Genomic DNA, 12,655 nt, shown 5'->3' on the forward strand with positions numbered 1-12,655 from the left:
GCAGGCTCTGTGCTGTCAGTGCAGGGCCCAATGAGGCACTCCATCTCACCAACCCTGAGATCATGACCTGAGCTGAAATGGAGTCTGCTGCTTAACTGACTGAGCCACCCAGGCATCCCCTGCATTCGATTCAGCTACACAGAGCAACTGGAAGAAGCCTATAGAATGGGTTATAAAGTGAAAAGGAATGTATGATTGATTTTGTGCTTGAGTTGAATTTTGTTTCACCCCAGCAGGTGAATCACTTTTGATTTGGAAGGCTTCATTGTCATTTGAAATTCAGGTCATTAGAACTGTTTGCAATGGTCATGCTCACCATGAAATTCATGCACTATCTACTCAGCCACCCCAGCGATTCGATGACTTTCAGAATTCTAAACATGTTTTATTGAATTGCCAAAAATCATGGGAGATGATAAAAACAAAATGCTGTCTCCACTTTTTAGCTATTCAAATTCTACGCTTGACCAAGGCTATTGAAAACTGTCCATTGTGACAGTACTCAGTGTCTGAAGTTGAGGTCTATGGGCCTAAAAGCAACCCTGTCCTTTTCTTCTTGTGGATCTGTTTACTTGCACGTACAAAACATTAAAATTGTTTAACCCGTGTCCAAAGGATATCCTAAAATGAATTATTCACTCCATGGCATTGAAAACGCGCACACACACTGTGAGGACAAGGTACCTGGTAAGCAACTTCAGGGCAGATGCCGAGTAGAATATCAAGAAATTGGATCCAGCTGAAAATTCCAATTACCTAATGAGGGTTATCTGCTTACACTCCAATTTCTTGGACTAATTCATTATAATATTGATCATAAAAATCACGCTTTAAAATTACGATTTAAAACGGAAACAAATATTCAGCTGGCTAGTGTCTGCCATTTCCTTCCTCGGGGAGAAGGGGATTTCAATTTACAAAGAAAAACGAACTAGAAGGGCTTAAGACGGAACAGTCACAGCCCTCGAAAAGGGTCCCCTACTGCTTTGTGTTGGTATATCCCCTAAGAGAAGAGCACATTGCAGGAAATTGGTGAGACACAAAATGCCATTTTCATGGATTTATTAGAAAGTAAATAATTATACCCGACTCCGGCCAAACTCCAGCACTGTCCCCGGAGTGGACATTCAGCCGGAGTTGTCGTTATTAATAATTTCCCAGCCAGGCTGTAACTACCGGTGCGAATCAGCCCGCTCCAGGCCCCTCTCCCACCCGCCGCCGCAGTCAGGGCTCCGCCAAGGAGATGCTCGGTGTGTGCGCATCAGTGACACCCGCCTTTGCTTTGTCTGTGCTTTGCAGGTGGGGAGGAGGAAGAGGAACAGAAGAGGCGCTGGCGGCCGGCGGCCGCTGAGCAGCCCCCGTACCCTCGAGCAAGCCGCCTCTCCACCGCCGCAGAAGCCAACGGACCTACCCATTGGGGAAGCCAGAGCGCCAGAGCGCCAGAGCACGGGGACCCGGCGGCCGGGGGCGCCAGCCCCTCATGTTCCGCGGAAGGCGCAAATGTGAGCGGGCGGTAGCTGGGAAAGCCCTCCGCCCCCGCCAGGGGGACCCGGGAAGCCCGCGCGGGCTCCTCCCGCGGACGGTGGGGATCCCCTCCTCCGGCCCCGCCCCCATCCTCCCCCGGCCCCGAGTGCCAAGGCGGTTAACCCTCCCAGCGCCGCAGCGCACTCGGGCCGGAGCGCCGCTCAGCCAATCCCGACTCCTGGGCCCCGGAGCCGAGCGGCGGGGGAATGATCGCGGCGCGGGGCTCGCTCGGAACTCGCAGCGGCCAAACCTGGGCTCAGGCTCCGGGGTTCTCCCTAAGCCCTGCTGCACTGGCGTAGCCAGTCGCCTAACTTTTTCTCTCCTAAGCGGGTGCCCCCGCAGTTATTTGGCGGGCAGCCCGCTGCCCACTCTCCGCGGGACGACTGGGGAGAGGTGGGCGTGAGGCGAGGGGGCTGCTGTTCTGCAGCCCAGCGAGGCGTGCACGCGGGCGGACGAGTGGCAGGGGTTCCGCACTGTCCCCGCGCCTGACCCTCTGCTGGGGTGGCCCAACGTGCTGCAGTGCCCGGCGCAGGTGATCTAGACTGCGCGTCCGGCACCAGCTGGGGGGGGGGGGGCGGCGGCGAGGGAGGGAAGGAAGGAGGGAGGCAGGGACACCCCTTTCTTCTCTCTTTTCCCTGCAGCCTGGCCGCACTGCCTGGGGCTCCCCAGCCGGGTCCTGTTCCCAGGCGCTCCCAAACGGCAGGTGCCCCCCCCCCTCACTCTGCCCTGGCCTGCGCACCCCAGGGTTCTCATCCTGCAGATTCCCTCCTCCCCATCTCTCTTTCACACACGCGCTCCCCTAAGCCGCGCGCGCCGCAAACTCAGTCTCGGTCCCTGCAGGTGATGTCATGCCCATTGTTTTGGTGCGCCCGACCAATCGGACTCTCCGCCTGGATTCTACCGGAGCCGGCATGGGCCCTTCCTCGCACCAGCAGCAGGAGTCCCCGCTCCCGACCATAACGCATTGCGCAGGGTGCACCACCGCCTGGTCTCCCTGCAGCTTTAACAGCCCTGACATGGAAACCCCATTGCAGTTCCAGCGCGGCTTCTTCTCAGAGCAGCCGCCGCCGCCGCGCTCCTCACACCTGCATTGCCAGCAGCAGCAACAGAGCCAGGACAAGCCGTGCCCGCCCTTCGCGTCCCTCCCGCACCCTCAGCACCACCCGCACCTCGCGCACCAGCAGCCGGGCAGCGGCGGCAGCAGCCCATGCCTCCGGTGCAACAGCTGCGCCTCCTCCGGTGCCCCGGCGGCGGGGGCGGGGGCGGGGGATAACCTGTCCCTGCTGCTCCGCACCTCCTCGCCCGGCGGCGCCTTCCGGACCCGCACCTCCTCGCCGCTGTCGGGCTCGTCGTGCTGCTGCTGCTGCTCGTCGCGCCGGGGCAGCCAGCTCAATGTGAGCGAGCTGACGCCGTCCAGCCATGCCAGTGCGCTCCGGCAGCAGTACACGCAGCAGCCGGCATCCGCCTCCCAGTACCACCAGTGCCACAGCCTGCAGCCCGCCGCCAGCCCCACGGGCAGCCTCGGCAGCCTGGGCTCCGGGCCCCCGCTCTCGCACCACCACCACCACCCGCACCCGGCGCACCACCAGCACCACCAGCCCCAGGCGCGCCGTGAGAGCAACCCCTTCACCGAAATAGCCATGAGCAGCTGCAGGTACAACGGGGGCGTCATGCGGCCGCTCAGCAACTTGAGCGCGTCCCGCCGGAACCTGCACGAAATGGACTCGGAGGCGCAGCCCTTACAGCCCCCCGCGCCCGTCGGAGGAGGTGGCTGCGCGTCCTCCCCGTCTGCAGCCGCCGCCGCCGCCGCCGCCGCTTCGTCCTCAGCCCCGGAGATCGTGGTGTCTAAGCCGGAGCACAACAACTCCAATAACCTGGCGCTCTACGGAGCCGGTGGCGGTGGCAGCGGCAGCGCTGGAGGCGGCGGTGGCGGTGGCGGCGGCGGCAGCGGGCATGGCAGCAGCAGTGGCACCAAATCCAGCAAAAAGAAGAACCAGAATATCGGCTACAAGCTGGGCCACCGGCGCGCCCTGTTCGAGAAGCGCAAGCGGCTCAGCGACTACGCGCTCATCTTCGGCATGTTCGGCATCGTGGTCATGGTCATCGAGACCGAGCTGTCGTGGGGCGCCTACGACAAGGTAGGCTCTGGAATCCACCTCCCCACCCCCCCCCCGCCCCAGCCTTCCGGGGCCGCGGGCCGGACGCTGGGTGGTTGGGGTAAGCACTGGTGGGAACTCTCTGCCGGCGGGTCCCGAGCCTCCTCTGGACGGTCGGAGGTGCCCGCCGGGACGGTGAGCACGGCTCGGACGCACCCCTGATCCTCCAGGCAACTCTAGGAGAGGAAGCCTTTCTGTGCGCAGCCAAAGTTCTAGAGGCAGCGAGTGCCCAGCTCATTTGGGCACATTAAATAAGTAGCTCCAGGAGTCAGTGGGGGAAAGCCTGCTCTATTCTTTTACGTGTGCTCGGGATTTCAGAGGCCCCTTTCAACCCAAAGCGCTTAAACTCAGCAATAACTCGCTCTCGGTTTCCAGAGCCGGGATCTGCGCTTGAGTCTGGGATGGCGCGGATGCGCTGCCTGGCCATCCGCCTGCCCTGTTCTCCTCTCCCTTCCCTTTGAGGCCAAGTGATCTGACAGATCACAGAGCCAAAACAGGTACTCCCCTCATCCCCATCCTCCTCCTGGGAGTTCGATTCCACTTGCTGGGGACTGACTGACCCCCACCCCCGGAAGGTGGTCAAAAGTACTTGTGTCTTAAAAGTGCTTCTGTCTGACTGTGTTGCAGGCGTCACTGTATTCCTTAGCTCTGAAATGCCTTATCAGTCTCTCCACAATCATCCTGCTCGGGCTGATCATCGTGTACCACGCCAGGGAAATACAGGTAACTTGGGCTCTGCTATTTATGAATGACCCAGAGCGCTGCCGCCTGCTTGGACAAGCAAGGCAGCTTTTTCCAAGCCCTTGTGTCCTTGCTTGAGGTTACAGAAGACACACGCTGTAGTCTTGCGTTAGCACCTGACCTGTTCTTTCAAGAAGTTCAAAACAAAACAACACAGCATGTTAACATGCAGTCGCTTCTGGGTTCTACCCTTTAAACCTTTAAGATTTCCCCTTCTATTCTTCAGGTAGATACAGTTCTGTAAATCAGTCACTGCATTTGCTTTCCTTAAGGCCAGTTAGGCGCTAGCCTTAATCGGTAGGGTAAATAAATGTGTATTCTTGATTGGTACACCCACTCCCAGTGGGTGCGTCATTACAGAACACAGGGTCCATCTCTGTACAGTATTTTTTATAACGTAGACATTAGAGAAGAAATGTCTCTTAGAAGAAAATAAGCGCATGTTATTCCTAGCTAATATATGTAAATAAGACACGAGAAAAACTCAAACTCTTTCCATATCCCCAAACATTAAAGAAAAAAAAAATCTGTTCTAAGGTTAGCATACAAATTCTGTATATGTGGTAGTTGGGTCGATTTTTAGCTACAATCATTACATTGCCTACTTTTTTTTTAAAATATCATTTAAGGGCAAAGGCCACTGCCCTTGTGAGCAGCCTTGTTAGGAAATGTTCTGTTTAAATGCAGCCAGGAACTCTATTGTTAGATTTGGCCATTACTAACAATTTCACAATCCTCATAAAAAATTCGTGGGTCATCTTTGAGTTGTTTACTTGGCTGTAGCCTTCTGTCAGAGGAATGGGAAGGTTTGTGAAGTAAAATAACTAGAGTTTTCAAAAATTAAGCAGGATTTTCTAGTTTGGAATTTACACTGATACGTATTTTCTGATTTTTTTTTTTTTTTTTTGTGGGGGGAGCAGTTGTTGAGTATTTTTTGGAACTATTAAACCCTCACATTTAGGATACTTTCCTTTGTAGTTGCCTTTAAATTTAAAACATCATATGGAACTTGCCATTTGAATGATTGAGCGTTAATTATAAGTTAAATCAGTTTTAGGTTAGTAATTAGCAAGCACATACCAAACATGGAAGAAACCAATTTTAACTATCATGCAAACAAAATAAAGACACCCCTGGCCCTAAAGGGGCCTGGAGAATTCCTTCATCCTACTTTAACATTTGCAGAAACTTGGGACAGTGCCACTTTGAAGGGATAAAGTTAGTGAATCAAGAGTGAGAATATTCAAAGGTAAGTCATAAAACTGTACTGGCCGAACAAGGCGAACGCACATTGGAACACTTTAATAATATGCAGAGGGTCGTTTTAATTCAGTGCTTGTAATCGGGGGCTTCTGAGATTCTTTCGGACATTTTTCTTTTTGAAGAAAAGTGAGATCATGACCTGAGCTGAAATCGAGAAGTCAGACGCTTCACGGACAGAGCCACCCAGGCGCCCCTCTTTCGAGAACATTTTTTAGCGATACTAAAATATGACTTGACACATAATGAGCATAGCTTCTTGTTTTGACTTTAAGAATAGACACTTGGAGCTGGGAGGAACAAAATAGGACTGAATGGTCCTTTGACTCAGTTTACTGATGAGGAATCTGAAATCGTAAGGGGTGAGTAGATTGCCAGATTGCCCAGCAACACAGGGCAGAGTGTGACCAGACCTCCAGCGTCTAGTCCAGATAGCTTCTTTGTCCATGTTTTCTCTCTAAAAGTTTGGAATATGGGTAGGTTCAATGTATTAAAATCTTCTCAGGTATTTTTTAAAAAATCAAGTAACTGAAAACAAAACTTGGGGACTAGAGTGGTTTTACTTCATTCGTCCTGGAAAGAGAGCTTGCTGGTGTGTTTAGTAAGCATTGGCTTTCTCACCATTGGGCTTTCCTTCTGAAAAGCACACAGCTACATGAGCATTCTCTAGGGAGACATTGGATGATATCAAGAGCAAAGTGTCTTCTGCCTGAAAACACTGACTTTTTCAGAATCATCGGGAGGCTTTTGTAAATAACTTAAAGGATTTTGCGAGGAGTGGCCACATGTTAATTATGTGTTGTTAACAATTTTTTTTGATACCATATTAGCACTCTTGAGCCTTCTAGAAACTAATAAAAATACAAGGAATCATATTTTTAAAGATTTTTCACGCTTGGAATTCCATTCACTGGCTCACTTTGAGGACTATTTCCGTTTCATAAATGCACAGATCTATTGATTAGAAGATGTATGGCATGGGTGACAAAATTGAGGACATGAGTTGTTCCTCTAAAACTTGTAAGCACAGTGAACTTCTCTACTGTTCAGGCGATGTAAATATCACAGGAGTTAGATTTTTTAAATTGGGTTTATTTTATATGATATATAGTTTCTGTTAAAGCAGCCACACTGAAGAGAATTTAAAGATAGATGCTCGGGTAATATCATTTGGTTGTTTTGGGTGTCGCTTTTACACTCAGCATTTTATCTGAGGGCGTTTCTTCCTCATGCTGAAGCTGCAAATTCTTATCTGAGTTGCTTTTAAAAATGTATAAATTGGGGAAAGGACTAAATAGACTAAATACACTTGAGGACCCTGAGGTGGAAGTCAAGAGCCAAAAAAACACGTACTAATTTATTGAGATAATAGAGTCAGTGGTATCACCAAAGTAGTTCACTCTGAAGCCCAGTGGAACTAAGTAAGTGCACAGGTTTGTGCATATATGTATGGAAAATGAAGAATTGTTCTTTCTTTCTCTTTCTTTCTTTCTTTCTTTCTTTCTACTTATTGATGTCACTGCTATAGGTGTATTTCTTTCATAAGTTTTTTTTTAATCTTTTTTTCAACGTTTTTTATTTATTTTGGGGACAGAGAGAGACAGAGCGTGAACGGGGGAGGGGCAGAGAGAGAGGGAGACACAGAATCGGAAACAGGCTCCAGGCTCTGAGCCATCAGCCCAGAGCCCGACGCGGGGCTCGAACTCACTGACCGCGAGATCGTGACCTGGCTGAAGTCGGACGCTTAACCGACTGCGCCACCCAGGCGCCCCACATAAGTTTTAAGCAAGTAGGAGTTTTTCAGTTTACTGTTAACAGTTCCAAACATACTGAGTTGCTCTGAGTGAAAGAATTCAGCACAGGGGTTATGTTGCTGATCAGAGCATGTCTTTGGATGTAGCATGTGGTCTTAAAAGACAGGTTTTTCCTTTTCCCATTTAGCATACCAGCATGATGATTGGATGGTGAGAGCTAGCTAGTGTGGGTTTCTGGTACATGGTATGATTTCTCACTGCATTCAGGCAAAGCGTGATAGCCAGAGTTCTGGCTCTCTGTCCACCGGAATTGCTTAACGAAGCTTGGGGAGGCCCTGACATTTCCATGGAGAACCTTGGAAAGTAAGTCAGTGTGACCTTTTATAAAATGTTTATACACACTCTGGCAAAATAAGATGGTTCAGGTGAGTCATGGTCGGAAGTGCCTGAATTAAAATAGTGTGATGAGGAGGCTTTGAAAGAACAGAGCTCAGTGCATTGCAGCTATGGTGTCGTTTTCAGTACCACAGACAGCTCAGTGCACCCAGCCTTAGTTTGTCCTTGCCACTAATTACTTGAATACCCCTCCCCAACCAAAAACGAAATCACTGTGTGTATGTATGTGTGTGTCAGAATGCTTCCATAAAATCAAATTTAGTGGGAGCAGTTTTGCAGCTGAGTAGATATTAGACTTTTTTTTTTCCAGTAGACATTTGGCTTTACTTTCTATATATCCATTGGTAAAGCCAAGGCAGCAACAACAAAAATAAACCCTGACCCCGAGAATGAATGATGAATAAATAAACAAACTTCAGTAAATGCCTATGTATCACAGTCTTCTTTTTTTTTTTCCAATGTGAATTTATTTATTTTGAGATGGGGCTCTGTGCTGTCAGCACAGAGTCCAGTGTGGGGCTCGATCTCATGACCATGAGATCATGACCTGAGCTAAAATCAAGAGTCGGATGCTTAACCAACTGAGCCACCCAGGAGCCCCCACAGTCTTCTGAAAAAGGAAAAACACTGTAGGGACTGCTTTTATATGATTCGGAAAGGTTACTCTTCTTAAGTCTCAGGTCATATAATAGGAAGAACAGAGGTATGATGTCTTGTGACTTTCCTTTTTGCCTCCTCTCCTTCTCCATGGGATTGGGGGCATGTCTTTGATGGAATAAATACCCAGTCAAGTTCAAATACCCTTTAAGATCTTCAACATCGGAAAATTGGAATGTAGATTCCACTTCATCTTTGCAACTTCAGTATCCTTGAATTTCTTGTGTGGAAGCAATTCTAGATGAAATAGTTGCTTGGTATTTTTGAGAGAGACAAACACAAGATTCTAAATTGGGAAAGAAAGCCCCGTGGACCTCCATCTTTCTGGGTCTCATGGAATTTGGAAGCACCGCAGGTACATACTTGAAAGTTGAAAACATTTTTGTTTGATTCTTGTCTCAGTAACAGTATAATTACATAAGTAGCATTAGAGGAAACACTCATAGTTCTTTTGGTATCTTTTGCAGTGGGATAACTAACTCTTTCTCTTTCAAGTTCACTTTTCAGTGATGGATGACTTAGACCTAAAACTGGAAGAACAGAAATTAAACATTCTTTCTACTTATGCATCTAGGCCACCCAAAGGAAGAAGGAGTGAGTGAGGGCAGGAGCCTTGATCATGTCTGAAGGCTGTGGCTGGAGAGGCATGGCCAAACACCCATTTAGCAGACTCTGCCTTGCCTTGGGGAGCCTGGGGAGAATGCTCCCTTACCCCTTCCTACAAAGAGAAGGTAGATGCTTCTAGACCATGCAGAAAATATGGCATAGAGTTACCATTCTTACTCATAAAATAATAATACATGTAGTAATAAAACAGTACAGGAGAATTTAAAATAAATGAGATAGTCACATTTCATATACTCTCAGACCTATTCTTGAGGGGTGACCACTTTTAAGTTTCTCATATACTCTTCCAGAATTCTTACAAATGACTCTTTACATGTGTTGAGGTACAGACAACCCTTGCTTTTATTCCTTAATATCTGTTGGAGGTTTTTCCTCATAGAGGCCTGTCTCGTTCTCTTTTAGCACCGGAATATTATCCCATTTTATGGCTGTACCATGGTTCACTAATAGGCATTTTGAGTTTTCTAGGTTCTTGCTATTATAAGCAATACCACAAATGAATGTTCTTTTGCATACTGACTTTAATCTACTAATTAGAGTATGTGCATGTGGTAAATATCCAGGAGTCCGATTGCTGAATCAAAGGGAGTTTGTGTTGTAAATTTTTTTTAAGTTTATTTATTTTGAGAGAAACAGGGACAGCATGAGACGGGGGAGGGACAGAACGAGAGGGCAAATCCTAAGCAGGCTCCACACTGTCAGTGCAGATCCCAACGCGGGGCTTCAACTCACGAAACTGTGAGATCATGGGCTGAGTGGAAACTCTGTTCAAGTGTCGGTTGGGTCGCTTAGCTTAGCCCACTGAGCCACCCAGGTGCCCCAAGGGCATTTGTGTTTTAAATGGAAAGGCATTACCCACCAGCCCTTCCAAAAGAGTTTATACATTCACTTCTTCCCCACACATTATTCCTCCACAGCGTCATTAACCCTGGAGATTACAAAAAGGAATTTTAAATATCTTTGGCTGTTTGAAGTTCAAAAAGTTCATTTGCCTGAGAACAGATTTTTTTTTTTTTTGAGAAAAATTTAAGGGCAAAGCTTATGGCCTCCAAAGCTTATTTGCAACATTGTGTGATATCTGGTGGTACCTTATCTGATCTGCTGACAAATAATCACGGGTAAAGATGCTGCCACCAGGGGCGACTGACTATTTGTCACACGTTTTAATGTTTTTACTTAAAACATTTAGAGATGAAGGAAGCTGAAAAAGTAGAAGAAGGAGGGCTTGTGCGTGGGTCCTGAGGTCTCTGCTCTTGTCAACAAGGTAGATGAGGATTGCGGTAGGACTCCAGAAGATAGAGAGGTGGGGAACTCGCCTGAATTGCTTTGTCCTGTGGCGGACAGCTCTGTGGCTGATACCTGCATTGCCAGTAGCTTCTACATCAGTTGTAATGGGACTCTCCGACCCTTTGACTTCGTGTATACGCTGTAGTAACGAAATCACTCAGGACTAATTTTCTCTGCCTGCCTCTGTAAAGATCTCTGCATTATTAATGGGTGTGACGCTAAATAAAGCGATCCTGGTGTGTTTACAGAGCAGCGTCACAAATGAATGGAGAGTGCAGCTTTAGGTTTACCGCAAGAGGGTTTCCTTGATCTGCCAGCTTGTTTCTGGGCCACGTGTTTGTAGAGCTTGGAAAGAAGGGCACCGTGGGTTGTCCTCGTCCCCAACCACATCTGGCAGGCTGCGCAGAGGGAGGCCGCACTGATTTCACTTCAGGAAGTCACTGCTGGGCAGGATATCAAGTGGTTTTGCGGGGCCACTTTAGGAAAAATTTCTGCTCCAGAAAAAATAATAGGCTGTCTGCTACTTTGGGAGTGTATTTTTAACCTGAAACTCCTTACAAATTCTGTTTGTAAAACCAGAATCTGCATGGAAGGGATTATCTGGCCCAGTATCCCACCCTGCATGGGAAATCCCTTTCTGTCATCATAGATGAGAGTGGTAACCCACCTTTCTGCTTGAACCCTTTTCCTGTGAACCGCAGTTTGTGCCTACAAGGCTGGCTGTTCCAGATGGCTGTTAGTTTTAGGAAGATTTTCTTTACATCGAGGTCAAGTCTGGTTTTATTCCTTTCTTGCTTCACATTGTAAAAGTTTTTGAGCCTTGCACATAGGATGGAGAATAAGGACATTCCAAGGACACAGGGTTCGGGAAAGAGGGAAATATTAAGAAACAAAATCCTTGGAAGTCATGATCAGTGCCAGGAAGGGGATAGAAAGGGCCGAGGTAGAACATAATAGGAGGTGTGGGGGGGTGGTACACAGCAGACAGGGTAATCAGGGGAGCATTCTCTAAGGATTTGACTTTGAAACTGAGGCATGAAAGAAAAGAAGTCGTCAGCAGTTGGCAGAGTGTGTGGGAACAGTTTGTGCTAAGGCCTCGTGACCAGAAGGAGTTTCCTGCACTTAAAAAATGAGAGCAAACCAGTGTGGCCCAAGAGGGTGGAGAATGGTACTGGGTGTGGAGTGACAGGGATGTAGGATTGTGATATTGAAAGGTCATGAGGCCTTGATAATGATTTGGAGATTCTTTTTTCTTTCCTTTTTTTTTGCAAAGTGCATGGCCTCGAAGTCATTAAAGAGTTGGGGCACCTGGGTGGCTCAGTCGGTTACGCATCTGACCCTAGACCTTAGCTCAGTTCATGATCTCACGGTTTGTGAGTTTGAACCCCATGTGGGGCTCTGCACTGACAGTGCAGAGCCCGCTTGAGATTCTCTCCCTCTCTCTGTCCCTTCCCCGCTCATGCACATAAATAAATAAATAAATAAACTTAAAAATATTTGAAGAGGAGGTGGCAGACTAAGCTTTAAGGAAAAAAAAAAAAAAACAAAACAGAACATTTAAAGCACGGGAGAGTCATGACCCAACATGTTTAAACAGACCTTTTGCTGATGTTCTGAGCAGACTGGTCTGGAGATGATCAGGAGGTTCTTGGGAAGCCATGTCATAATGAGAGATGTTGAGGAGTAGTCTGACTTGAGACCCATGTTGAAGGTGGAGTGGACTTCCTAGCACCGTATTGGATGTGACAGGTTAGGGCAAGGGATGTCGCAGGGACAGATCCAAGGTTTCTGGTCGGAGCAACTGAGCCTATGGTGCTAGGAGGGGAAGACACACATTTAAAAAAAATTTTTTTTAGGGGCGCCTGGGTGGCGCAGTAGGTTAAGCGTCCGACTTCAGCCAGGTCACGATCTCGCGGTGCGTGAGTTCGAGCCCCGCGTCAGGCTCTGGGCTGATGGCTCAGAACCTGGAGCCTGTTTCCGATTCTGTGTCTCCCTCTCTCTCTGCCCCTCCCCCGTTCATGCTCTGTCTCTCTCTGTCCCAAAAATAAATAAAAACGTTGAAAAAAAAAATTAAAAAAAAAATTTTTTTTTAAATGCTTATTTATTTTTGAGAGAGAGATAGAGTCAAGCAGGGGAGGGGTAGAGAGAGGGAGGCACAGAATCCGAAGCAGGCTCCGGGCTCTGAGCCATCAGCACAGAGCCCTATGCAGAGCTCGAACTCACGAACCACGAGATCGTGACCTGGCCCCAAGT

At 48.4% G+C, this 12,655-nt stretch overlaps 1 protein-coding gene across 1 annotated transcript in view; it reads left to right on the forward strand.

Moving 5' to 3' along the window:
• Window positions 1-1,480: 1,480 nt before the first annotated feature.
• The window catches only part of KCNN2 (potassium calcium-activated channel subfamily N member 2), a 158,000-nt gene continuing 146,825 nt past the window's right edge, over window positions 1,481-12,655 (forward strand). The window contains exons 1-3 of the mRNA XM_047092603.1: window positions 1,481-1,502; window positions 2,365-3,662; window positions 4,308-4,403. Coding sequence (XP_046948559.1) covers window positions 1,481-1,502; window positions 2,365-3,662; window positions 4,308-4,403 — 1,416 coding nt within the window. The remainder of the gene's footprint in view (window positions 1,503-2,364; window positions 3,663-4,307; window positions 4,404-12,655) is intronic.

The sequence above is a fragment of the Lynx rufus genome, unplaced genomic scaffold (genome assembly GCF_022079265.1).
Source record: "Lynx rufus isolate CCGP_SWC_20201006 ecotype Redwood Valley unplaced genomic scaffold, mLynRuf1.p SCAF_1, whole genome shotgun sequence".
Taxonomy (NCBI): Eukaryota; Metazoa; Chordata; class Mammalia; order Carnivora; family Felidae; genus Lynx; species Lynx rufus.